This window comes from Poecilia reticulata, chromosome 3 (assembly GCF_904066995.2).
Source record: "Poecilia reticulata chromosome 3, P_reticulata-male-v2, whole genome shotgun sequence".
Lineage (NCBI taxonomy): Eukaryota > Metazoa > Chordata > Actinopteri > Cyprinodontiformes > Poeciliidae > Poecilia > Poecilia reticulata.
This window is the reverse complement of record NC_088832.1, coordinates 3,301,517-3,328,195: the sequence shown is the minus strand read 5'-3', so window position 1 is coordinate 3,328,195 and position 26,679 is coordinate 3,301,517. Positions and strand designations below refer to the sequence as shown.

The following is a 26,679-nucleotide window of genomic DNA, read 5'->3' as shown; positions in this document are numbered from 1 at the left end:
ACTGTCCAGGAGTTGGCAGATGCTTTAGTCCAGGTCTGGCAGGAGATCCCTGAGGAGACCATCCACCACCTCATCAGGAGCATGTCCAGGAGTTGTAGGGAGGTCATACAGGCACGTGGAGGCCACACACAATACTGAGCCTCATTTTGACTTTTTTTAAGGACATTACATTAAAGGATCAGCCTGTAGTGTGTTTTTTCACTTTAATTTTGTGTGTGGCTCCAAATCCAGGCCTCCATTGGTTAATAAATTTGATTTCCATTGATGATTTTTGTGTGATTTTGTTGTCAGCACATTCAACTTTGTACAGAAAAAAATATTCAATGAGAATATTTCATTCATTCAGATCTAGGATGTGTTATTTTTTTGAGCAGTGTATATTGACTTATTTTATACATCAGTTATAGTAAACATATAAACGTGATAAAAACCTAATGCTGCAACTTCCTTGTTGAGATTTCTGACACTGGGAGGAGTTTGAAGTGAAATTTCAAACCTGAGGCTAGCAGGTGTCAGTCAGTTGGGATAGATCTGAATAGTGGTTTTATATTTTAAATGTGAAAGAAGGCAAACTAATGGGAGGAACCACAGGGCACTGCCAAGTTAAAGGTGCATCTTTTGAAGTTGAAATACTTTTCCTCCGACAACCAGTTCCAAGTGCTGGACTGGATTTTATCTCTGTCATTTTCCACTTTTGAGAGTTGAAAATAGTTGTCATTTTGGAGAAAGTTTCATAAACATCAATATTTCCACTAAATAAAAGACAAATAGTTAACATGTTTGATAGAGGGAAAGCCATTAAAGCACCTCTCAAACTCTGTGCTCAAAGCATCATAGCAAACACACTGCAATCTGAGAGATTGAGGAAAATAAATAATCATGGTCCAAGCTGTCAGTAATGTGCAATCCCAACAGCCATTACCCAGAACATTTAGAGGGTGGAATACAATTTATTACATTTCCAAAACCAAAAAGGAGTCTGAAATAATGCAAGAAATGGGACATGACCTACAGTTGACCTCATATGCATATGGCGACACTAGGGTATGAATCTGATACTCTGCTCCTCACAGCAGGGTAACCAGAAGTTGTCAACGCCACCTTGGGAATTGCATCCAAGGAAATAGATTGCCAGTAGGCACTCGAGGTTCGTGACCAAAGAGAAGACTTTTCCGAAAGTTAATTTTATCATTTGTTTTTTAAAAAAGACAATCAAAACATAAGGAACCACAATAGGAAGGGAAGTGCACAGTACTGAGGCCTACCAGCAGGGGGAGGGCAGTCCAAATGGGTACTTGTTCCTAAAATAAATGTATAAATCCAAAATAAAAACACTTGTGAACAGGCATTCAATCGTGAAGAAATCCCAACACCTGCCACTCGCACAACACACAGGTCCAGTCTCCCTGGAGGCCCCTCCCACTACCTTCAGCTCTCAGCCTGGAGAAAAGAATGGGGTTAAACAAGCAAATACAAAAAAAACAATTGCTACCATTTAAACTTGGCCAAAGACTAAAATGAGGTTACCTCCAACATAATTAATTAAAAACATCAATACTTTAATAGAATAGTCTAAAATAGCGGTTCTCAACGTGGGCGGTACCGCCCCCCAGGGGGCGTTCAGAGGACGGCAGGGGGCGCTGGCGGACATTTTTACAAAAGGGGGGCGCTGGGATGCCTTTGGGGGGCGTTTGGTCGAAGGTAAAGTTTACACCTTAAATCCACAACAATACCAGTTTAGACTTTGAGCAACTTGGTAAAACTGTATTGTGTAACATTAAATCATGCTTGGCTGCAACTGTATCGATGGCAGCTCTTCTTCTATTCAGTGTTTGTAGCTTCATGGCGCAGCTCCGCATCAGTTCAGCGTTACACCGGCTGATGACGCTGCTGTGATTCACTTTGTCTGGTATTTATGTAGCTACATATGTTTTGGCAGTTCTGTAATCATGTCAAAGCAGCAATTTATATTAAAAAGTATTTTATTTCCGTTTGAAAGCTGCCCGCTTCCATGGAAGGACAACAGAAAATTGTTCTTATAAACATGTAATTACTAAAATCATGATACCCTCACTTTGTATCCCTCTGAAAAATGAACCCATTTAAATAAATAAATCCCTCCATGGGTGATACCACGATGCGAAAACATAAATCGGCACCCCCACGAAGGAGTGTAGAAACATACGCTCGCTTCCCCCTCACCCCCTCCTCCAGACGCAGATACGTTTTGGGCAAAACTCGCTACATTTACCCCGTTATGTGCGCGAGGTGAAGGAGCGTAAGGCGCGCAGAAGTGTACGGGGAACATAAACGGTGCGCCGATTCAAAACATCTACAATAAGGATAGTAACATTAATAATAAAATAATTGTCAGTACAAAGTAGCCTACACATTTTTTAGTGGGGGGCGGTGAGGGACCTGGATAAAGGCTAGGGGGGCGCAGGCCCAAAAAAGGTTGAGAAACACTGGTCTAAAAGAACCCAAGGCTGCTACCTGCAGCAAAGCTGGAGGCCACAAAACAATAGAATGCTCCAAAGTAACAAATTTAAACCAAAAAAACCAAACGAGACAAAAATTAAACAAAGTAGTTACAAAAATGAAACAGTCAAACGATGAAACAAGGTAAACTTAAACAAAAAAAATGAAACCAAGCAGTGAAATAAAACAGCAGGATCTCCAGCGAGCTGCAGCAGTGTCTGGAATTAAATCAAAAGGTTTAGGTGACTTACAGAAGAAGGTGGAAGGCAGAGGAAACCATTGTCACCTACCAGAGCTGGATGACTAAACCCAAACCAGGATCAGCTTTCCAATATGTTCTATATATAAATAACTGTCATTGTTGCGTTATGGAGCTGTATGGGTGCAATAAAACAATACATACACGTTATGTTAAAACTGCACTGGGGAGGGAGAATTGCAGCCACACCCCAGTACCAAGCTTCCAGTGGTTTCTAGATTTAAACAATTCAAGTCAAGCACTGAAATTGTAGGTCTTATGCAGAAGGAGAAACATTACTTACTGATGTTAAAGTTTTAGACCTGCACGCTACACAAGCGACCTTCCCAATGATGTGTGACCAAATGCCAGCATAAAGCAACCAGGTGAGAAAGTCTCCCTTTATACTCTCCACCCATCATGAGGTGATTAGGTGCCAGCTGTTTTGAATATTGGAGCAGGCTTCTTCCTGGTACATGCAGTTGAATGAAGGATGGGAACTGCCATATGTTAGCCAGCACAAAGGTAACTTAAACATCCTATTTTTGTTATAAGGACACTTATTGATGTTCAAATCAAACCCTTACACTTTTAATTAAGTAAATAAACACAAGTGGATAAAGAAAACCAATGGACCTTACCACAGGTCCGCCTTTCTTTGGCTAATGCCCATTTTACGTCACAGCGCAGCTATCACGTGGGTTACCGGCTCACAAACTCATGCTAATATACATTGTGGACTACCAGACTGACAGAAAGTTTTTGCGTCAGGACTCGAAAAAAAATGGTTTTCCGTCAGTGGGGTATCTCTACAGGCGATGTCAGGTATCCTGATTGTGTTTGTGGAACTAAAATTCACAGATTTCTAAAATCTGAAACGGAATGTCTTGCTTGGATCAAAGCTTGTGAACGACCGCATTTGGAGCTCGACCGTCATAGGATCAAAAAGAACAAAGTGTCTGCTGGCGTAAGTATTATTGCTTTGCTTTCTTTGTGTTTAGTGAATGAAAAAAGAAAGTCAATAATAAACACATCCATTATGAAAACCTTTTAGCCAAGTACAGCATAATGGCAGTACCGATACAACTTATACATCCTGAAGCCTGTCTGTTACACAGCCTTACTTTAGCTGAACAGATCAATATGCAATGTGTACCATATCTGACATACATTAAAGATTTTATTTCACCTGAAAAGGCTTTTTACTAAACTGGAATCGTGTTAGCCACGCTAGCTCCGAGTACTGTGTATAAATCCTAGGCACATTTGAACCCTCAAAACCATGAATGTCCGACTTACCCAACCTTGCAAGAACAACAGCCATCAGTGATCTTGTCCACGGCTATATTTATGCTGAGGGTCTGAGGATCTGCTGTGTTCCTCATCGACTGGTAGCATTTAGCTGCACCTCGCACAATGTTGGAGGCATCGCGTGGCTAAAACATCTTGATGTTGTCCAAAAAAGCTGACATGAACTTGTTGGTTCCCTTGTCATGGCTGATATTTTGTGAAAATCCGGCAGAAATGCTAAACTAATCGACTCAGAAATACTCTGCAGTCAGTCGAAACGAAAAATCCCATAGAAGCTAAGCTCTGCTAGGAGGTTAATGTGAGACATGAAGTCACGTGGGACTTTCGAGGGGCGTTTCTGGGCGGCTTGGTAAGGTCCATGTGGCAATATGACCCTTTGCACGTGACGTCACTTTCTTCAAAACTCCCCCCACTCCACCATTATGGACGTCAAAACAACCTATGCACTCCTGTAAAGCCCATCATAAAAAGTACATATAGTAGTCTAATATCGCTTTTATTTAGTTGATTTTGCAGTAAAGATGGTCACAAGGTACTACATTATTGGCTGCACAAACAGGGTGAAAACCAAACTTGTCATTTTATTTTAGAACTTTTAACAAGGAAATATGCAGCGATTGATAGCAACCGTCAATCATAACGCCTGGCAGCTCTTGGTGTAACCGTGGATTTGCAGCGAACACTTTATAAAAGGTAAGAAGATTAACGTTCATATACTCTGTAAGTAAGTATGGTTGGAAAGATTTCAATTATCGCATTATGACGAAGGTTTGAGTCTATCAGTTACCATGGAAACAACCATCATGTAGCCTAGCTTGTACTGAAAAAGCTGGTTAGCGTCTCGTCTTCCGTACAATTTTAAGCTCCAGTTTAAGGAGAGATGCTGTTTATGACATATTGACATTTCAATCTGGAGAGACTCAGATGGAGAAAAACAGCAATTAAAAAGGTTTATTGAAATGAATAAATTAAAGTTCTTTGGCACTCGGGCCCCAGCAGAAGACTTAAGCTGTGAATTGCAATAAGCTCAGATGAGCATCCCCGATGCTGATTAGGGATGTCTTCCCCCCAGGAAGTCAGATCCAGACTGCTTTGATTTGGGAAATGTAGAAAACAGGATGGACTCGAAAATGCAATTGAAGTTGCAGACGAACTGCAGATGTACTGATGACAGATTGGACAAGAAATGGCCCAAGAAACGTGGGAGAGAGTTTCTTAGTATGCCTTTAAGGGAAAATCTTTAGAAGAGAACCAGACTTTCTGGCCTGGGTGATAGGCGGGAGCCGGAGAGTGTCTGCGATCAGCAAGTCTTGTTTTGAGCCAAAGTTCGGTCAAGTGCTGCTTTGGTCTGGTCCCAAATTCTCCAGCAGTTCCTGAGGTAAATGGAGGCTCCAGGAGTTTGGGTTGTTCGCACAGATGCAACAAAGAGCATTTTCAAGTTCTTGATTCAAACGTTCATGCTGACCATTTGATTCTGTGTTCCTCTTGAAGTAAGCTGGGGTTTTTCCCCGAGGGAAGAGCAGAATGTTTTCCAAACCTGAGACATACATTGAGGCCCTCAGTCAGAAAGAGTCTCAGTGGGAATTCCATAAAGTCTGAAGATGTGAAAGAACAGGATTCTGGCCGTTGTGGAAGTTGAGGAAAGTCTGTTGAGAGCAACTAGATGACAAGCTTTAGAGAACCTGTCTATGATGGTAAGGATCACCATTTTTGTTAGAAGTTGGAAGACAGGTGACAAAGTCTAGTGAGATGTGGGACCAAAGCCAACTTGGGACAAGGAAGGGGTTGAAGCAAACCTGCAGGAGGACGATGAGAACTCTTCCCTCAGGCACAGACCGTGCAGGCGGAGATTAAATCCTTGGTATATTTATTGAGGAAAGGCGACCAGAAGTATCGACGCAGTAGCCCAATGGTGCGGCTGACTCCATGGTGACAGGAGAACTGGGAGTTGTGAGCCCACTGAGAACATGGGAACGAACCCTGGACGGGACAAAAAGATGGTTAGCGGGACCCCTGCCTGTGGCGGGCTCCGGCACTGAGGCTTATTGAAGGAGTCTCTCAATGTCCCATTTAAGACTTACCACAGTGCAAGAGTGCAGAAGGACAGGTTCAGCAGTGACAATTCTTCTGAATTGTCAGGGGAAAACTGTCGTGAAAGTGCATTGGGTTTGACTTTACGTCTTCCTGAACGGTAACTGATGTTGAGATTGAATCTAGAGAAAAATAGGGTCCAACAGGACTGTCTAGGGTTGAGTCTCTTAGCTCACTGAAGGTAGGACAGGTTTTTATGGTTTGTCCAGGCTGTCACAGGTGTATCTCTGCCTTCTAACCAATGCCTCCATTTTTTTTTATATATTTATATTTATTTATGATTTTTCAAGGTTAAACAGCCAAGATAGAAGAAACATGAAGAAAAACAACAAAAAGTAAACAAAAGCAACAAAAACAAAAATCCACCAAACAAAACAAACACTGTCACAACTGAAGGTCTGATAAAAAGGATACGAGGATATGCACTTCCGACCGTAGAGGGTAATTAAGCATGGGACAGAGTCCAAGCGAACAACAGACATTTCTGGAGACATTGTATCAAATAGCTCACCATGGAATATTGAATATCAATAACAAATAAAAACAATAAATTATAATCACAGTAAAAATAATAAAGAAAAGATACATAAAATTTTAAAAAATACAGGTCCAGATGAATACAACAGTCATTTTAGCCCGTTATTTTGTATGTATCTATTGAAAGGACCTCACACATCAAGAAACTTCTGATAATTGTCAGAGTATTGAATTTCCTCAAGATAGATACAGGACATCATATCATTAAGCCATTTCTGAAAACAGGGTGGGGTAGAGGATTTCCATTCCCGCAAAATAACCCGCTTTGCTACCACTAAACCAAACATTAGAGACTGTTGTAGAGACATGGGAAAAGTAAGAGAAGATTTAGAGCAACCCAAAATTATTAAATGCCTATCCGGACATAAAGGCTTACCATAAACATTGCTATAAAATTCAAATATCCTACACCAGAAGTCCAGACGTTTAGGGCAGGAGCAAAACAGATGACCCAAAGTCCCATCATCAACTTTACACTTGTCACATTTTGGTGAGACACAGGGAAAAAGCTTATTAAGTTTAGTTTTAGAAAAGTGCAGCCGATGGATAACTTTGAATTGAATAAGTTGCAGTCTAGAATTAATAGAACAGGTTTTGATTCTCGACAGACTCAAATCCCACTGCTCATCTGAAATCTCACCTAGTGTATCAGAAGCCCAGGCCTCTTTTATATGCCTAGTAGATGGGGATGAACTGAAAAGATTAACAAACTGAGAAATTAGCTTTTTAGAGGTAGGGGGCTTATTTATCAGCTCATAGAAACTATGCTGCACTGGTATGGAGTCATAGTGGGGAAAGTGTTGCCTGACAAAATTTCGAACTTGCAAGTACCTGAAAAAATGGCTAGAAGGAAGACTGAATTTTGACTGGAGTTGTGTGAAGGAAGCAAAGTTACCATTGATGTATAAATCCTTAACAGCAGCTATGCCCTTATTTAACCAGTGCTTAAAAACTACATCCGTATGGCTTAAATGCTGAGTTCTGACAAATCGGAGTATAGATGGAAAAACCAGGGAGATTCAGGACATTCTTAATCTGCTTCAAAATCATGAATGAATTTTTTAGTATAAAATTATCCTTCAGCAACTGAAAAGACAAAGAAAGATTGGAAAACAATACTGCAGCTAGAGAGGAAGTAGTAAGTTGTAAGGACGCGAGGTTTTCATTCAACGGCCATTTGGGCAATAGCGAGTCAACCACCTCACCTCTCGAATGGAGATGAGTCCAGAAAACCCAGGATCTTGCATTACACGCCCAGTAATAATATCGAAAAACAGGAAGGCCTAGGCCACCCTCAGCAGTAGGTTTCTGTAGGTGGGACTTTGATATTTGAGGATGTTTACCGGCCCAGACAAAATGGGTTATATATATCGTCTTAAAAAAGGAAGCAGTGAGATAAATGGGTATATTCTGAAAAAGATAGGTACATTTCGGGAGGACCACCATCTTGACAACATTAATGCGGCCAATCAATAAAAGAGGAAGGAGCCTCCACATGTCGACCATAGATTTAAGTTTGTTGATTAGATCCAGAAAATTATGTTTAAAAAGGAGTTTAGGGTCCCTTGTGATATTTATCCCCAGATACTCAAAATAACTAGTGGAAACTTTGAATGGCAGGTTGCTAAGAAAAGCAGCATCCAGACCATCTGAAAGAGGCATAAAAAGACTTTTATCCCAATTAATAGTGAAACCGGAAAGCTTGCCAAATTTATTTATAAGAGTAAGAAGTGGAGAAAGAGAGACTGTAACATCTGAAAGGGTCAGGATAACATCATCTGCTACAGGCCAATGGGACTATCTGTAGCATACTCTGAAATGCCAGTGAGCAATGGATGGGTCCTGATGGAAATAGCAAGGGGTTCCATGGCCAATGCAAATAGCAACGGTGAAAGACAACACCCCTGTCTGGTTCCGCGATGTAATAAAAAAGAAGCTGACCTGTCGTGATTAGTCAAAACTGAGGATTTGGGCTGAGCATAAAGCATTTTTAGTAATGTCATAAATTTATCGCCAAAGCCAAATTTTTGGAGAACCAAAAACAAATAGTCCCATTCAATTTGGTCGAATGCCTGCTGAGCATCTAATGAAATAACTGCAGAGGCAGGAAGGTTGGTCTGGTACATAACATTTAAGAGTCGACGAGTGTTGGAAAAAGAATACCTGTTGGGGATAAAGCCAGTCTGGTCGGGATGGATCAGATGAGCTATGTGTTTATTTAAACGAGTAGCTAATACTTTGGCTACTATTTTTTGGTCACCATTTAGTAAGCTTAAAAGACGGTATGAGGCAACGTTAGAGCCATCCCTTCCCTTCTTCAGGAGAAGACAGATATGAGCATCATACAAACTCTGGGGAAACACTCCCTCCTCTACTGAAGAGTTCACCATACGCAAAAGAAGAGGAGCAACCAGATCTAAATAACATTATAGAAATCTATTCCAAACCCATCCGGACCACTAGCCTTACCAGAAGATAATGAACGAATCACAGATTTGATTTCTTCAATTGTAAAACTAGAGTCCAAGTCGGTCCTGGCGGAATCATCCAGGACAGGTACATTTAAATTGTTTAGAAAGGCTTTAGTCTCCGTGCTGGTTGCACTACTCTTGGAGGTGTATAAAGTACTGTAATAATTAAAAAAGGCATCATTTATATGAGTTTAGGGTCAGTTAACAGTTGGCCAGAGGCAGTGGTGGGAGGTTAAGTACTATTTTCGTGTATCTGTACTTTACTTAAGTAGATTTAATAATGGATACTTTCTACTTTTACTCCACTACATTTTACAGTAAGTATCTGTACTTTCTACTTCACTACGTTTCTACAAAACTCTCGCGTTACTCGTTACATCCAAGTCGCGTTGCTCTTTTTGTCCGTTAAAATGTGAAGTTCAGGGATTTAAGGTGGCGCCGTAAAATCCAAGCAATAACGTGACTTAGTGTCTGTTGTCACCCATCGGCTCCACCTTTACTCGCACGCGGAGCTCCAGACATGCGCAGTGGTTTCCTCTGAGCGGGAGGAGATGTTTGTCTAATGTCAGTAATATAATAGCGCTGCATAAATCATAAGATATGGCGACATGTAAAATCAGCAGCGCTTCGCTTTCACAGACGGTGGGACTTCGTCCACCTTTTAGCGTCACTTGGAAGAAAGCTTAAAGAAAGGTAAGCTATGTGGAGGTGATGCTAGCTAAGCTAACTGTACAGAGACACATATGTTGCATCTGCGATGAAAAAAGTTGTCACTCATGCGCTGAATTATTGTGTGGAGGTGTTGACTGAGGTGTCGCATATATGGAACAACGCTGTGACCAAAGTCTGCAATACAGTGATATGACATTCAGGAACGATCCAATTCTTCTGGACGGATCTTTACTGATTAAATTTATTTCAGCTCTAAGTATTTAATATCTAGGTGTTTATGGGAATATGGATCTTTCAGATCAATTTGAGAAGCAATTTTGATAGGTAAAACTTAATTTTTTTGTGTCACGTAGGGCGGGGTGCTTGTCTTGACTTGGTCTTGGGTAGGTGGTCCTGACTACAACTCTGCTACGTGGCTCCTTGGTTGTATGTCGTCCCCCACTCACCTTCTTTCCATCCCCTTTCTGTTGGATTTCTTTCAAAAATAAATGCCATTAGTGACAAAAAAGTGAAGTTCATGTTATGTTAGGACAGGAGACAAGATGTTTCCATCCCTAAAATTATGCATAGAATTCACATATCTAAGTCTAAACTATGTTACAGTGTAAACACAAAAAACATGCTTTATCTGTGGCATTGTTAATTAAAATGGCACATTTCTAATGTATTAAAATGAAGTACGATCGGTTCACTTAATGCTATTGTATTAGCGATTAGGTAATGCATTCAGCAAGTACTTTTGTTTTTAATACTTAAGTATTTTTAAAAGCCAGTACTTTTTTACTTTTACTTAAGTACAAATGTCAGTGTGATAGTTTTACTTTTACTTGAGTACATTTTTGTCTATGTATTTGTACTTTTACTTAAGTAAATTTTTTGAGTACTTTCTCCACCACTGGCCAGAGGGAGAAGAAATTTTATGAATAGCTCGATCTGCCAGTGTGCCTTTTATTTGTCTGGAAAGCAAACTGTCAGGCTTGTCCCCAAGTTCAAAATGCTTTTGTTTAAGTTTGCGAATGCAATTACCGACTTGTTTCCCAAGCATGTGGTTATATTCAGATTTTATCTTCAGAAATTCACTAACTATATTTTCATCATTTGAATTCTGGTACCTGTCCTCCAAAACAGCCAATTTAGCCTGAATATCTGCAAGACGCTGTGATCTGGTCCTCTTGATTGAAGACTGATAAGAGATAATGTTGCCCCTCAACGCTACTTTAAACGCCTCCCACAAAACTGAATCAGATACATCACCGTTGTCATTAAAAAGAAGGAAATCTGAGATTTTAGCAGAAATGTAGTCCTTAAATGCTTGATCAGAATTGATGGGGGGAATAAACTTCCAGTTAAACAATGGAGCATAAAGATTAAAGTGGATCTGTAGTAAAAGAGGGGCGTGATCTGAGATTAAGATAGAGTGGTACGATGAGCTGACTGTACGTGAAATTAATTTAGAATCAATTAAAAAGTGGTCAATTCTGGTAAAACTACCATGGGAGTATTTACAATCGGAAGGATGCTGAAGCCTCCAAATATCCACTAAGTTTAGTGACTTAATGAGATTATTTATAACAGACACCGATTTCAAAGAAGAAGCAACCTTACTGGAGGACCTATCCAGCAATAGATTGAGATAACAATTGAAGTCGCCTCCTATAATCATGTCCCTATTATTAAATTGTGCAATCATGACAAATATCTTGCAGAAAAATTCGGGGCAGTCGCAATTTGGGGCATAAATATTCAAAAGAGCAACAGGAATGGAATTGATTTCGCCAGTGACAAGCACATATCTCCCCCCGGATCAGCAGACATGGAGTTAAAAATAAATGGAATAGACTTGCGGATAAGGATTGCAACCCCTCTAGCCTTGGAGGAAAGACTTGCCTGGTAAACCTGCGACACCCATGAAGATCTCAACCGTCTCTGCTCAGTTTGATGAATATGAGTCTCCTGAAGAAAGACAATATCAGATGAAAGTGATTTTAAATGTGAAAACACCTTTGCTCTTTTAAGTGCTTTACCAAGGCCTCTACAGTTCCAGGAAACAAAATGAATAGGACTCATGCCCGACTTAAAAGTTCTATTATCCTGCATTTATCACAACATAAATAAAGCAGCTGACAACAGAAACAAGACAGAACACAGAAAGTTTAACAACAAAGCAAAAACAAAACCCCCAAAACTCACCCTGGCCGCAACAAGAACTAAGCGGCATATAGAGTGGAGGCTGCCGGATAACAGAGAGGAAAAACCCAACATAGGTAATCTAAACCCAACGAGTCGTGCTTACCTCCAGAAACTGTATGAATGTTAATGTGCACCAAAGCTTAATTGAACTTGCAGACTAACTTTAGCATAGAATGATTAACAAAGTCACTTAGTCAATGAATTGGCAAACCGCTCTGCTTCAGTAGGTGAAGTGAAGGATTTCACAGTGTCATTTAAAGACACTTGCAGTTTGGCAGGAAAACGCAGGGAACACTTGGCTCCAGCCTCCACCAGCCTTTTCTTCACGGTGTTCAATGCCTGGCGCTGCGCTGAAACCTCCGCTGTGTAGTCTGGGAATATGAAAACTTTCTGGCCTTGGTACATCAGCGGGGCTTGCTGCCGACTCAACCGCAGAATTTTCATCACGTCGCGGTCATTGTGCACTCTAGCGATGATGATCCGAGGACGTTCATTGGGAAGAGGCTTCGGTCTCAGGGCACGATGCGCCCTATCAATTTTTACGGGCTTGGGAAAGTTGTCCTGTCCCAGCAACTCCGAGATCAATTTTGAGACAAATTCTTCAGGGAGACCACCCTCTACTCCTTCAGGGAGACCACCCTCTACTCCTTCAGGGAGACCACCCTCTACTCCTTCAGGGAGACCACCCTCTACTCCTTCCTTGACGCCAACAATCCGGATGTTTTGTCTGCGCGAGCGCCCCTCCAAATCATCCACCTTTTTTTTTAAGTAGCCCGTTAGCCGCTGCTAGCTCACTGAAGGATGACTCCAGGGCCGAAACACGGGCATCGGTAGAGGTCAGAGCCGCATCCATGTCATCCAAACGGTGCCAGACCTCACTGTGCTCTGTCTGTAGGGTTGTTAACCGAGCTTCAATGGAGTCCAGACGTCCTTCCAGTGATTTCTTGAGAGTATCCATGAGTGTGTAGACTTGAGAAAGATCGTCTTTGTGGCTATTGACGGCGGCCAAGATAGCCTCGTTGCTAACAGCGGAACCCGCCTGAGCAGACGACTTCTGGGCTTTGTCCTTCCTCGGCATAATGTAAAATGCCAAAAACTGAAATAAAACTGAAGAAACAGATGCCAACTAGTCCTTCAGTGAAAAAAATGTAGAGCTTTGGTGCAGAAATTAACTGTTAAATGAAGGCAGTGACACGGAGCTCTACAAAACACGTCTACTCCATTACTGCACACTAGCGCCCACCCCCCCCCCCCCCAATGCCTCCATTCTTCAAGAGACAATTAATAGCAATAGTTCACCCCTCCAAGATCTCTCTGGAGGGGTGAACCGTTTGGAGAAGAAGGCACAAGAGTGGAGTTTGTTGTCTTCTGGGAACCTTTGGGAGAGGACCGCTCCGACCCCCATGTCGGAGGCATCAATTTCTAGAATTAACTGGGAGTCAGGTTCTGGATGAATGAGAATAGGAGCTTGGGCAAACCTTTGTTTCAGTTCAGTGAATGTTTGGTTAGCTTCAGGGGTCCAAAAGAATGTCCTTTTGGTGGAGGTGAGCACAGTAAGTGGAGAGGCAATGATGCTAAAGTTTCTGATAAATCTCCTATAGAAGTTTGCAAACTCCAAGAAACGCTGAAGATACTTCCTGGCAGGGGCGCCGCCAGGAATTGTGGGTTTTCTAACAAAAAATTTGATTGGACCCCCCCTGCGCAGCTGCTATTACAATTTTTTGAGTCTATTTGACCCATAAAAAGCATCACAATTTTAAAGGCCTGCATCTGCCTTGCTTTCTTTGGTTCAATACGGATACTAGCACAATATTTACTGCTCATGAATTTAACATCCAACTGTCCACATCCAGTATGCAAGTAGGTTGCTTAAATTTTTTCTTAGTTTTAGATACTGAAATGTCTCCCCATGAGCAACAGTCAAAAGCAACATGCAACTACACATAAAGCAATCCAGACTTCTCAAAAATGCTATGTAGTTGCATTTTACTCAAGCAACTTTAATAAAAAATATGTTTTCTCCATATTTGTTAAAGCTGCCACGATGTCGTAGCAGTTTATGAGACCGATAATCTGTGAAAACAATCAATCTCATCCACCTCCTTCCTGAATTACCATTACTGGTTAAAGTAATGCTTTTAAAGAACTAGTAGGAGGGTCTTAGCACTGTCAATTAGCCTCATTCACTCACTGCTAAATGTGCTAATGGTGGAGAAACAACTTATTCCAAGAAACCGCTTATCTTCCGTCATTAGCTATGCTAACTAAACTGAACATTCACAGTTTGAATCTGCACAGCTCTGTGCTATGCTAGTTGCAGCATGGCACAAATCGAGGAGGAGGAAGGATGAGCAGCACCACATGAGATTGTGATTGACAGCACTAAAACTCTCCTGCCTCTGATTGGTTGTTTCTAGCACTAGGAGAAGGCAGAGGAAATTGATTTTTCACAGATTACCTCTCATGCCATACTGTCACAACATAATGACAGTTTTAAAAAATAATGTGAAAATAATATCTATATAAAAGTGACATAATGCAGCTTTAGTTTCACTCAGTAGAGGACGGGTCAGGAGGGATGTGGGTTAGAGCTGCTGATGACTGACTCATCTGTTAAGTGGTGAAAGGTACAAGGGACAAGTTAAATATATAAATCTGTTGGTATTTGTTTTCCCTTAATTCATTAAATGCTAGTGGAAAGGAGGCAAACAGTAGTCTGTAACTAACCTAATTATGCTAAATGGTTGATAATCTCACACAGTCTACCCACCTCTCTTGGAGAAAAACTTTGTTATAAACCTGATTTTATAACTTTTCTTAGCAGCATAGTAACTGCCACAATCGTTTGTGTCTTCCACTGACTGCTGCTGAACAGCGTCACTCTCAAGCGCTCCAAGCAGGAATGAACCATTTGATGCAGGGAGGGGGGTTCAGGGCAAAAATGGATGTGTGTTTTTAGGTTTGGGAGTGGGATCATAAAATTTTTACTGCTAAAAACAATCTTCAAAAATACAATATGATTAATTTTGTAATTGACAGGGCCCCGATTTTTTAATTTTATTTCTATGAACAAAAAATAAATAATTAAATTGCGGATTGGCCTCTGTTGGTCAGGGCCCCTAGAATTGTCATCACCCCCCATACCACGCAACTGCTTTCTGGAGTCTTGAACTGGCCAATCCAAGATTGTTCGAACCTTTTCTGGATCTGTCTTCACCTGTCCACCCTCAAAAATTAAACCCAAGAAAGTTGTTAAATTCACATTTTTCAGCCTTTTCATAAATGTGATTTTCCACGAGTCTTTGAAAGACTACTCAAACATGGATCTGATGTTCCATATCTTGAGAAGATTAGAATATTATCCAAGTATACAAAGACAAACGTAATGAGGAAGTCTCTCAAGATATCATCCACCAGCTCTGGAAGACAGCAGGGGCATTACAGAGCCCAAAGGGCATCGCAAAATACTTAAAATGACCTATATGGGTCTTAAAGGCTGTCTTCCATTCATCACCCTCTCAGACTCGAACAAGATGGTAAGCATTGCAGAGGTCCAGTTTAGAAAATATGAATGCTTTCTGGACAGGTTCAAGAGCTGATGAAATTAAAGAGAGTACCTGTTTTTACTGTGATTTGGTTAAAACCTCTGTAATCAATACTGGATCTAAGTGTTTTATTTTTCTTTTCAACAAAGAAGAAACTGGCATCGAGGGTTGGTGGTGAAGGCCAGATAATTCCTGTGTCAAGGGACTCATTGACATATTTCTCCATGGCCTGTCGTTCTTAGCGAGAGAGGTTGAATAACTACTAGTCACAATAGGTCAATTGAATATCACAGTTATTATGGTTGAAAAAGAAAAAAAGTTGCCAAGATTAGATTTAATAGAACTGATTATGGTAGTTTCCGAAGGTAACTGTAACAGTAAAAGTGCTGATCCTTCGTGTTGCTACTAGCATATGCTAAATCAGTGGTCCACCTGTTTATTACCGCGGACCGGTCAAGACTTGGAAATTTTGTTGCGGCCCAGGGGGAGAGGGGAAGAGAGGTAGAACAAGGGGGGGGGATGAACCGTCAGATAAAAACATATTCACCTCCAAATCATAGTGCAGCAAATAGAGCAGCTGCTCCCGTCGTCTTTTATCCACCTCCTTTTCTTTTTGTTACATCTTTTATCTCTTAAAATGACTCCACAAACTATCACTATTGTTTCTACATCGTCATCCGTGTTTGGTCATTCTAAATTCCTGCTATGTTGGGGGTTTTACTGGATTATCCTCTGGAATCAGGATGTTCGTGACTGGAATCGGTTCGTGTTGCTCCTGCCTTGGACACACGAACCAATCAAACCTGTTGGACTTTTATCAGCTCTGTGGTCACAGAGGTTTGGAGAATCGGCCGACATTCTTAAATCTTGTCGTCTAAACCAGACTTAAGACTCACAAGCTCAACTCATCTCCTCTCGACTGCAGCCCAAACGCTCTGACTCTGGTCGCTATGGTAACGTTTATATATCCCTTCAAAATAACAGAAGTGCCACAAAAACGAACATTTTACTTTTGTAAAAATTTTAACTCACGATAATGACTAACGGAGCCCTGAGCTTGTTTCTCTGCAACGAGACGGTCCCATCTGGGAGTGATGAGAGACGATGACACCCGAAGTGTTGCTTATATCCACAGCCTGCTTGGTCTCTATGTGTTAAAGCAGTTTGAAGCTTCATTGCCTCATTAGCAGCCGGTCGCCGCATGTTACGCAGAGCGGCTTGTAATGTGGGACTCACCTACCGGTCCGGGATAAATCCATCCTCCTGTCTCTTCTCTGGGCCTTTTCCCCTTTGCAAAGAAACTTTCCAAAGGCATCTGATCTGTTTCTTACTCATTTTGCTGCTTGTGGGCTCAATGTTTGCGTGCAAGTAACCAGACTTCCAATGATTCAGTTCCTGCTAAAGCGCCCCCTGGTGGTTGAAGAAAAATCCACATATAAACGGCTTATAGTCCGGAAAATACGATAAATGGAAAAAAAATCGGAATATTCTCAGGTATTGTTCAGGGGGCCGAACCAAATGTGGAGGCGGGCCAGATCCGGCCTGCGGGCCGTAGTTTGAGGACCCCTGATATACAGTCTGAGTGTTCGCTAGCTTGGCCAAATCCGTCACAAATTAGTCGATAAACCAGGCATCCACAAGCTTCACCAGAAATCATGTTATCATGAATAAATCCAGGGTGAATTCATCACATTGGAGGACAAGTGGGCTCTCCTGTGCCCAGTCTTTTCGTTGAGAAAATTTGATCAATTGCATTGATACACCAGTTAACTAGATCCATAATTTGTAGATTCGGAGGATGTACAAAGAAAGGCTCCAAAAAAGCAACACAAAAACAGAGCAAGCAGGGTAAGAACGGGTAGCGAGAGGAGCACAGGAACATGTCTGTATCATGTGTATATTAGACTTGCAATCATATATGTCAGGCTGTGTATGAATATACAGTATGTACCACATACCAAAGACCTGTCTACCCATTTATAGACAGCATATTTATTGTTTTGGATCAATCTTGACCCATTGATCTGTGATTTAACCATTAAGCATATGATGTAATGATGACAAACCCTTCATATGACCGTGTTGTTTTAATACCGTTGATCTCTGATTTCAGCTGTTCATAAAGTCGGCTGCAGGCATTTATCCATCTTTGATTTCTTTTTTTCCAGATTCAAGTTTTATTTCAGTTTTGAAAATGGAATAAAGTCTATTCTGCCCTCTAAATGTAAAGTGTGCGTTGAGCATGTTCCCCACTGACAACGTTTAACCATTTTTTCCGATTATTTTCCACTAAGTTTCTATGACCACAGCACATTTAATAGCAACAGTCAACAAATCAGTAGCCACACAGCAGCGCATGGCAGACCCGACAACTTTGTCCACCAGGTAAGGGGCATTTACTTCAGGACAAATTGTGACAAACCCACTGAGTTGATTTACACTGATAACTTTGCTTGTGAGTTATTTTCATGGTCACAGTTTTTATAGCTATATTTACATTATTGACATCATAACTGGATTACTTCAAAGCTAAGGATTGGGGGATTTTCTTACTTTTATTTTTACCTTTTCTTCACCTCCAAGTTGAACCAGGACAAAATGCCTCTGTTCGACTCCAGGAACATTAGCAGTATTCTACAACGACTTCAGTTTTTAGAAACAAAGATTCAACGGCTGGAGGTGAACTTTGAGATCAACGCTACCTGTGGATATGAAACAACTCTTCCTCAAATCAGCGGAGAGGTCGTACACCCCGCACCAAGCAGCTCACCCTGGATCGCTCAGGGCGCCAAGCCGAAACAACAGTCTCACACTGCAGATCCCATGAGACGACTAACGGGGAGAACCCCTCACCTGGACGAATCAGCGTGGCCGGCTCTGAGCCGAAACCCACCTTCAACCTCAACACCTGCTCTGCCAAAGAAAAATAAACAAGCAGCTGGAACCAAAACGGCACCACCGACCCCACTCCCAAGGACAAAGGACCAGCCCAAGCCTCAAACATTCTGACGCCATGGGAATCCCTCTGAAAAACAGATTTCCTGCACTTCAGCCAGAGCCTTCGAGGAAAACCTCGCCTTTAAACATCAACAATGAGGCTAGACCAGCACACCCACCCTACAAAGCTCCGAAGGACAAAGGGACCACCAGGAAAACGAAATGTATGCCAAAAGTGCTTATTGTTGGAGATGAGGCAATAAATGGAGTCAGTCATGTTTCAATCCCAAGAAAACAAGAGTGGTTTCTTTTCCTGGTGACACTGTATCTGATTTACTCTCTCTAACCACTGATCAGCCAAACATGGAGACTTTAGTTGTGCATGTTGGAGCCAACGATCTGGCAAAGCAAAACTCAGAGATTCTGAAAAAAGACTTTAATATTCTTCTGGACACTATGGGAAAATTAAAAATTAAGTTATTTCTCAGTGGTCCAATTCCATCACCTCAATGGGGAGACAAAAAACATTCCAGGCTGGACATGATAAATGACTGATTAAAGCTCTGCCAGCTCAGTAACCTTCATCAATAACCTCTGGACCTATGCTCTTCCACTCATTCACTCTGGTCCAGAAGAAATGTCTTCCGGACCAGAGTTTCTCAAATTTACGGATGGAATGGATCAACAGGTTCGTCTCGGCACGACTCTCCTTAACGCTAACATAGCAGACCTCACATCATTTAAGCCACCTGCCTCTGACCTTCCAGAAGATCCACCACTCTACGCTTCTGAGGTCTGAGACCGGGGTCCAGAAATATCTGGACGATATTTCAACGGTGAAATATCGTCCAGATATTTCTGGACACACTTTACGGGTGTAAAGATAATAATCTTTACACACGTTTTTCTCCAGAATGTGTCTGGCCCCCCGGCACTGCAAAACAGGACATTGTCTGTCCAGATTGCTACAAGAAAATTTACAAAAAACAGAAATTCAAAAAACAGTGGTCTTAATTCAAACCACAGACTGATCCCCTATCTAAAGGAACCTCAGACTGAAGAGCTTTCAGCCTCCGAGTCACTTAAACTGGCTCTTTTAAATACCAGATCTTTCTGTTCTAAAGCTCTATTAATTAATGATTTCATCACTGAGCATAATATTGATGTTTTATTTCTGACAGAAACATGGCTGAATGACAATAATGAAGCAATCGTACTAATTGAATCAATGCCTCCTACGTACAATTTTTTAAGTGAAAATAGAAAACACAAAAAAGGAGGAGGCGTGGCTTCAATATTTAAGAATACCATAAACTGTAGTAAAATCTCTTTGGGTAATTTTATGTCTTTTGAATATCTTGGAATCGAGGTAAAAGGCCACAAACGAACTTTGACACTAACTCTATACAAAACACCAACATATGTGGAAAATTTCTTTGCGGACTTGAATGAGCTTCTATCTCTCATATGTATTGATTACGATTGTTTAATAATTGTCGGTGATTTCAACATTCATGTTGACAACCCCCAAGACCGAGGGGCTAAAAAGCTCTGTAATATATTAGAGAGTTTTGGTTTAACACAACATGTCAAACAAGCAACACACACTCATGGACACACTGACCTGGTTATCAGTAAGGGTGTGAATATTTCCAGTGTCTCTGTAACTGATGTCGCCTGTCGGATCATTTTGCTGTTATCTTTGAAAGCTCTTTATCCGTTAACCCACTTGGACAAAAAGCTTCTATCACAAAATGTTCTCTCACAGAAAACACAGCAGAAACATTTAATCAAATCTACTCTTCTTCCTCACTCTTAACTTATAGTGACGTAGATAAGTTGGTGGATGATTTTCAGTGCAAACTTTCAGATATCATTGATTACATTGCCCCCACTAAAGTGAAGGTTGTGACTGGTAGGAAGAAATCTCCATGGAGAAATGCACAAGTAGTTCAATCTGCATGACAACTCTGCCGTAGGGCCGAACGGAGATGGCGTAAAGGTCAACTGCACGTTTATTATGACATCTACAAGAAAAGACTACGTAACTATCACTCAACACTAAAACATGCCAGAGAGGCTTTCTTTGCAGATGTCATAAACAAAACCATCATCAACGCTCGAGCTTTATTTGCTACTGTTGACAGTGTCTGTTACTACCCAATAGTAAGTCCCGCCTACTCCTCACAACTCTTCAGACTCACTACGGCCCAGTTCTCTGTCTAACAGGTCCGGAAAACCCCCAGAAACTCGGGTCTTACCCTAGCGATAGTTTGTGGAGAATTATCTGTTTAAACTGGGGTCGGAAAGGACTCGTCTAGCTCTGACTACCTTCGATCCAGAAGTTATGACCTTTTACAGTTGAGGAGCAATCCGCTGAGTAGCCCTCACAGCGACATAACCCCTACAACCACTCCTGTTAACGGTAGCTCCTTTCCTTAAAATAACGGCACTTGTTAACGGCTAGATTAAATTTAGTGACTTAGATTTAAGTCCCAAGGTCATTATTTTAGTTTTGGCTAAAAGCAACCTATAAAACATTTCTACTTTTTCCTCCCAGAATCAAACTTCATAGCTATTTCACAACCATCAAAGAACTTTAAGGTGACTCATTAATTGAATGTCCACAACATCTTTTAGATTTTCTTAAATGCTAATTATTTTATTAGTAAGGCAATTTTGCAAGGGTCAGTACAGCTTAATTCACTAGCAGAAATAATCAAATAAGTAAAATCAATAATCTAGCCTATCTTTCCCTAATGCTGACACTGAGAACTAAAAAAGGGAAACTTTGAGAGAGACGGACAGACTTTGGCATTTTGAACCCCAGAACTGGCCTGATGATGAAGAAGGTGTTGCAGCAGCAGGAGGTTCCCAGTACAGGAAGAGTACTGACTTAGAGCGGCAGGTCTCGGGCATCAGGGTGACTTCCTCATGCGCGTAGCGGTCCTCAGCTTCTTGTCTTGCAGCTCTGTAGCTCCCTTCTCCTCGTCTCACGATCTTTCTGGTCCCACGGAAGGAACACACCAGTTCTTCCTCTTTGCCTTTGTTCTTTGCCTTTGTCTTTATCTTTGTCTTTATCTTCATCTTTGCCTTGGTCTCTGTCTTTGGGGGTCTAAACCCAGCTGATGAGAGAAGTGCGATTTGAAGCCACATGTTGCGGGGCTAACGGGTTGGTCCCCATGTGCAGAACAGTCTCCGGTTCTGTGGCCCCGGCTCTTCTTCAGCTGCAGAGTTCTTTGTCCATCTCCGTCTTGGCTCGAAGCTGCCTGAAGGATCCAACCAAAGATTCCTCTGTTGCACCCACCTTATAAAGGGTTTATCCACCTTTTGGTGCATTTACATTGGCTAGCTTTGTTGCTGTGCCTGTCTCATTGGCTGACTGCTTGGACAGATGATCTCATCTCCATCACCCTGGAGACCTTATGACCGGATCTCTGTTCTAATGTCCCCAAGTTGCTCAACAGTTCCTCCTACCTCTGTTTCCTGCCCAACCTTTTCTTGAAGTTTAGCAATAAGGCCTTAGTCCTCTCCGTTCTCCTATCAGTTCCTATTTTCCCCTGTCCTTCCACCTACCATCTACCTCCTACACAACATCAGTGAGCTTTAATTACAGTTACAACATTTTACACCTTTTCAAGTTCAATGTCAAAATCACATTTATAACCTTTTAGTTTTAACATTCATTTATAATGTTATAATAGCCATAACTTATTAGTTACTCTTATTATAATCATAATGTGAGTTATTACAGACACTTCTGAAAAGAAACCAAGAATAACCCATTATTCTAATTATCTGATACCATGTTACAGTTACTTGTTTCACCTTTAAGTACTTCCACAAGTGTAAGAGTAAGTGTAATTATTCTTATAATCAAACCAACATCAACTACTGGTTAAACCAATATTAATTATTGACATAATTATAAGTCATTATTTTAAGTATTTTACTGTGGGTTTTATCCAATCTCTCAAAATGTTTAGATTTTATTCTTTAAAAACCTTTAATGCTTTAAAATAAGGAATGGTCTGAACTATTTTTAGCCTGATGCGAGACAGAAACTTCCCCTTTTCTTCAGGAAACCAGCTCTTCCTGTTTCATGACTCTCTTTCTGCCTGACTTTGATTTTTTATGATTAAATAGAAAAAAGTAGAATTAAACAAAGTTTGCAGGACACAATAACAACACACACAACCAGATTCATTTTATTACAGTCTGACTCTATTGTTGGGTCTTGATGTCACCTGTGTCATTAATTTTAAGGTAATTTTATTTATTATTACTATTAAACTAAAATCTCCAGCATGGGGAAGTGGGATGAGCTCGACTTTTCTCGACAAGGTCACATGTGGGGTACCTCTAGGTTCAATCCTAGGACCCCTTCTTTTCAATATTTATATGCTCTCACTGGCTCAGGTTATAACAGGACATATGATTTGCTACCACAATTATGCGGATGATACACAGCTCTACATCACGATGTCACCAGGTGACTCTGAACCCATCCAATCACTGAATAGATGCTTAGAACAGATCAAAGTGTGGATGTGCCAAAACTTTCTCCAGCTGAACAGAAACAAAACTGAAGTTAATATTTTAGAACCTAAAGAGGAGCGAACCCGAATCAACGCACAGCTTCAGTTATTACTAGTGAAAACCAGCGATCAGCCCGAAACCTGGGAGTAGTGATGACCTCTGACCTGAACCTTCAGAACCACATTAAGACAGTCACAAAATCGGCCTTCTATCACCTGAAGGACATCTCTAGGATTAGAGGACTGAATTCTCAGCACGATCTAGAGAAACTCATCCATGCGTTTATCTTTAGCCGCATTGATTACTGCAACAGCGTCTTCACAGGTCTGACTAATAAATCAATCAAACAGCTGCAGCTGATCCAGAAGCTGCTGCTGATGTTCTCTCTAAAACCAGGAAGATAGAGACATAACACCAGTTTTAAAGTCCCTCCTCTGGCTCCCTGTAGCTCAAAGAATAGACTTTAAAATACTGTTGTTAGTTTATGAATCACTGAACGGTTTAGCACCACAATACATTAAAGATCTGCTGTTGTAGTGTCAACTTTCCTGACTCCTCAGGTTCTGGTTCTGGTTCTGGTTCTGCATCCCCAGAACCAGAACCAAACGAGGAGAAGCAGCATTCAGCTTCTATGCACCACAAATTTCTAACAAACTTCCAGAAAACTGTAAAACAGCTGAAACACTGAGTGCCTTTAAATCTCAACTTAAAACCCACCTGTTGTCTTTGAAACGTAATCAATTACGAATTTAACAATGGCACTTGACTTAATGTAATGTGTGCTCGTGTGACGTTCAAAGTGCACAGCAGAGGTGACGAAACACCCGATAGTCCCCCCACCTCAAAAATTAATCCAGCATCGCTGGTTGCAGATGACTGATGTCACGCAATGCAGATGGGGGTCAGGAAGTAAATACAGTCTGTTTACTTCTGTTGACCCAGCTTCCAAATGCCTAAAGTCTGTCAGTGTTTCCCTCCAATGTATTAGAAGTCTGGCGGGCCACCAGGCTTTACTTGGGCACCACTAGGCTTAGCATTGCTTATTTATTAAATGTTTTTAAATGCTTGCATTTTTTAAGACTTTATAGTTGGTGTTGAGATATTAATCTTCCAACAACAGATAATTATCAAGTGATATTTTCCAACTTCCTGCCAACTTTAAACATTTTTTAACTCAAAAACATGGCGGACCGCTGGATGAATGACTGCCCGAGTGCCCCAATCACCAGACTTAGCAAGCATTCTGGGGGGAACCTTGTTTGTGTTGTTAGAATCGTTCTATTAGAGAGAAAAATAAAAGTTATTTTCATGTTCTGAAGGTAGTTGGTTACAAGGGATGTCATTTTAGAAAATGTACCGAAAAAAGATAAGAAAACTGGATTTCTAAACGTATGAATGTTTAGAAAGACTGTCCACATATGTAAGTCACAGTGAACTGTCACTATTTCCCCATTCTCTCTGGCCACCAACCATGTTTTTAATGGGGTTTCTGTAGTTTACTGTGAATGGTTGACCTGCATTGTAGAAATGCATTAAGACTCAACATCAACATACAACTCAAGCATGAATTTGGGCTTACAAAAGCTAAACAAATTCTTTACAAGTAGAGCCAAGCACATAGAAATAACATGGGTTAGGTTGTCGTTTGCATTAGCGATAGCATTGTTATTATAGCACAAGTCACTACTCACCCAGACAGAACTAACTTGACAGCCATTTAATGCTTCTTTTGATCCTAAATTGTTAACCCAACCTGAAACAAAATAAATTTTGTTTCAGGTTGCTTCCAGGCTTTTGAAAGTTTTCATCTGGCATGTTGTATAAAATGTGGTCTTCTGCACCAGATAGTTATGTTTATCTCCTCGATCCCAGGTAAATCCTCAAGATTTTATGTCAAGTCTTTTTTGCCAAGACAACATGGATCATATCCTAAGTATATCCATATTTTTTTTAAATACCTAATCTGTGTCAGCTATTTAGGGTATTAATGTACTCATTGTGATCCATTTTTCTCAGTTTTGAACCAGACAAATCCACTTCCTAACCGCCTGCTGAATTTTGTGCATCATCCAGGTCACGTATCTGCAACCCAGCAATAAGGGGGCCCCCTGTGGAATGGTTCCAAAAACCATTCCAAAAATGATAAATCAAACTTAAATATTTTCTTGCTCAAGCTTTGTGTTATTTTAAAAGGTGATCATGAAAGTAGGATATAAAGTACCAAAATTCTTATAGGAAGAAAAGTGTAGGTGATGCTTGGCTGCTGAAAACCCAAGCATCACTATTATTTTCCAAAAATAATTGTTTTGTAAAACTATTATTTTTAGGACAGTAAGTCTTCTGACATGTGCTTTTTTTGGTTGACCTTAATCCTTATACTTCTTCTTCAGGATTTGTGAGCTATGATAACCCAGTGTCATCACAAGCGGCCATCCAATCAATGAACGGTTTCCAGATCGGTATGAAAAGACTGAAGGTCCAACTAAAGCGTTCAAAGAATGATAGTAAGCCTTACTAGCATTGTTAAGGCCTATAAAACAAATTGTGGAAATGAATGAAAAACTATTTATTTGGCATTTACTGTACAAAATCATCACTATATAGCTCTGAAAGCTTGCTGTGCTGTGAAAGTACATTCTTTTTTATACAACAGACATTATCATAGTTTCTATACTAAACTGATGGTCATGTTTTGTAGAAATGTCTTGCTGGTTTTTAGTTTTTAAGTTTTGTCTAGTTTTTAAGTCAAATACATAATGTGTTACACAATGATTTTTTTTCTGTTTTATCTGTTGTCAGTGAACTGATAAGTTTCTCAATAGCAAACTATTCATAAAATTCACTTTTTCCCTTTGTATAGTAGTTAAATAATTTACATTAGGTATTATTGAATGAGGTTTGTTTTATGTATTTTTGGTGTGTATATTAAAAAATTACAGAGTGGGACTTTGTGGACTTTATATATCCAGTAAATCTGCATTTGAAAGTTTATAAGTATTATACTTTTTTGACCAACTAACCAACCCAACCATTTACGTTTGCAAAGTAGACTGGTAAGAGTGAGGGAGGAAACACAAGGAAGCTGGAAATATTTCTAATACTAAAGAAACATTAAAGAAAACCTGGTAAACTAGAAGAGAAAAAGACACGAGGGACGCTATAACAAACCAAAGCATAAACAAGGCTGATCTAACAATAAAATAACGTATAGCTAGAGTAACTAGAAGGCCTAAACAAAGAAATAACCTAACTAGAATCTCTAAAGAAAGCTGGACATACATTCAGACAAAAAGACTAACTAAACCGGATGAGATCCGCCCGGAGTTCCTTAAGGCTCTGGATGTTGTAGGGTTGTGTTGGCTCATGCGACTCTGCAATATTGCATGGACATCGGGGGCAGTTCCCCTGGATTGGCAGACTGGGGTGGTGGTCCCCCTGTTTAAAAAGGGGGACCGGAGGGTGTGCTCCAATTACAGGGGGGTCACACTCTTAAGCCTCCCTGGTAAGGTCTATTCAGGGGTCCTGGAGAGGAGGGTCCGTCGGATAGTCGAACCTCGGATTCAGGAAGAGCAGTGTGGTTTTCGGTGTCAGAGTCTGGTCCGCATTGCCGGCAGTAAGTCGGGCTCGTTTCCGGTGAGAGTTGGACTCCGCCAAGGCTGCCCTTTGTCAC

General features: G+C 40.8%; 1 protein-coding gene across 4 annotated transcripts in view; it reads left to right on the top strand.

Annotated features, from left to right (window-relative positions):
* The window catches only part of celf1 (cugbp, Elav-like family member 1), a 144,876-nt gene extending 118,817 nt beyond the window's left edge, over positions 1-26,059 (top strand). For 2 of the 4 annotated variants that reach the window (XM_081604924.1, XM_008405051.3), the window contains exon 12: positions 25,400-26,059. In XM_081604924.1, coding sequence (XP_081461050.1) covers positions 25,400-25,527 — 128 coding nt within the window. In that variant the 3' untranslated portion in view covers positions 25,528-26,059. The remainder of the gene's footprint in view (positions 1-25,399) is intronic. The other 2 variants (XM_008405054.3, XM_081604925.1) reach the window with 1 other exon arrangement.
* Positions 26,060-26,679: the final 620 nt, after the last annotated feature.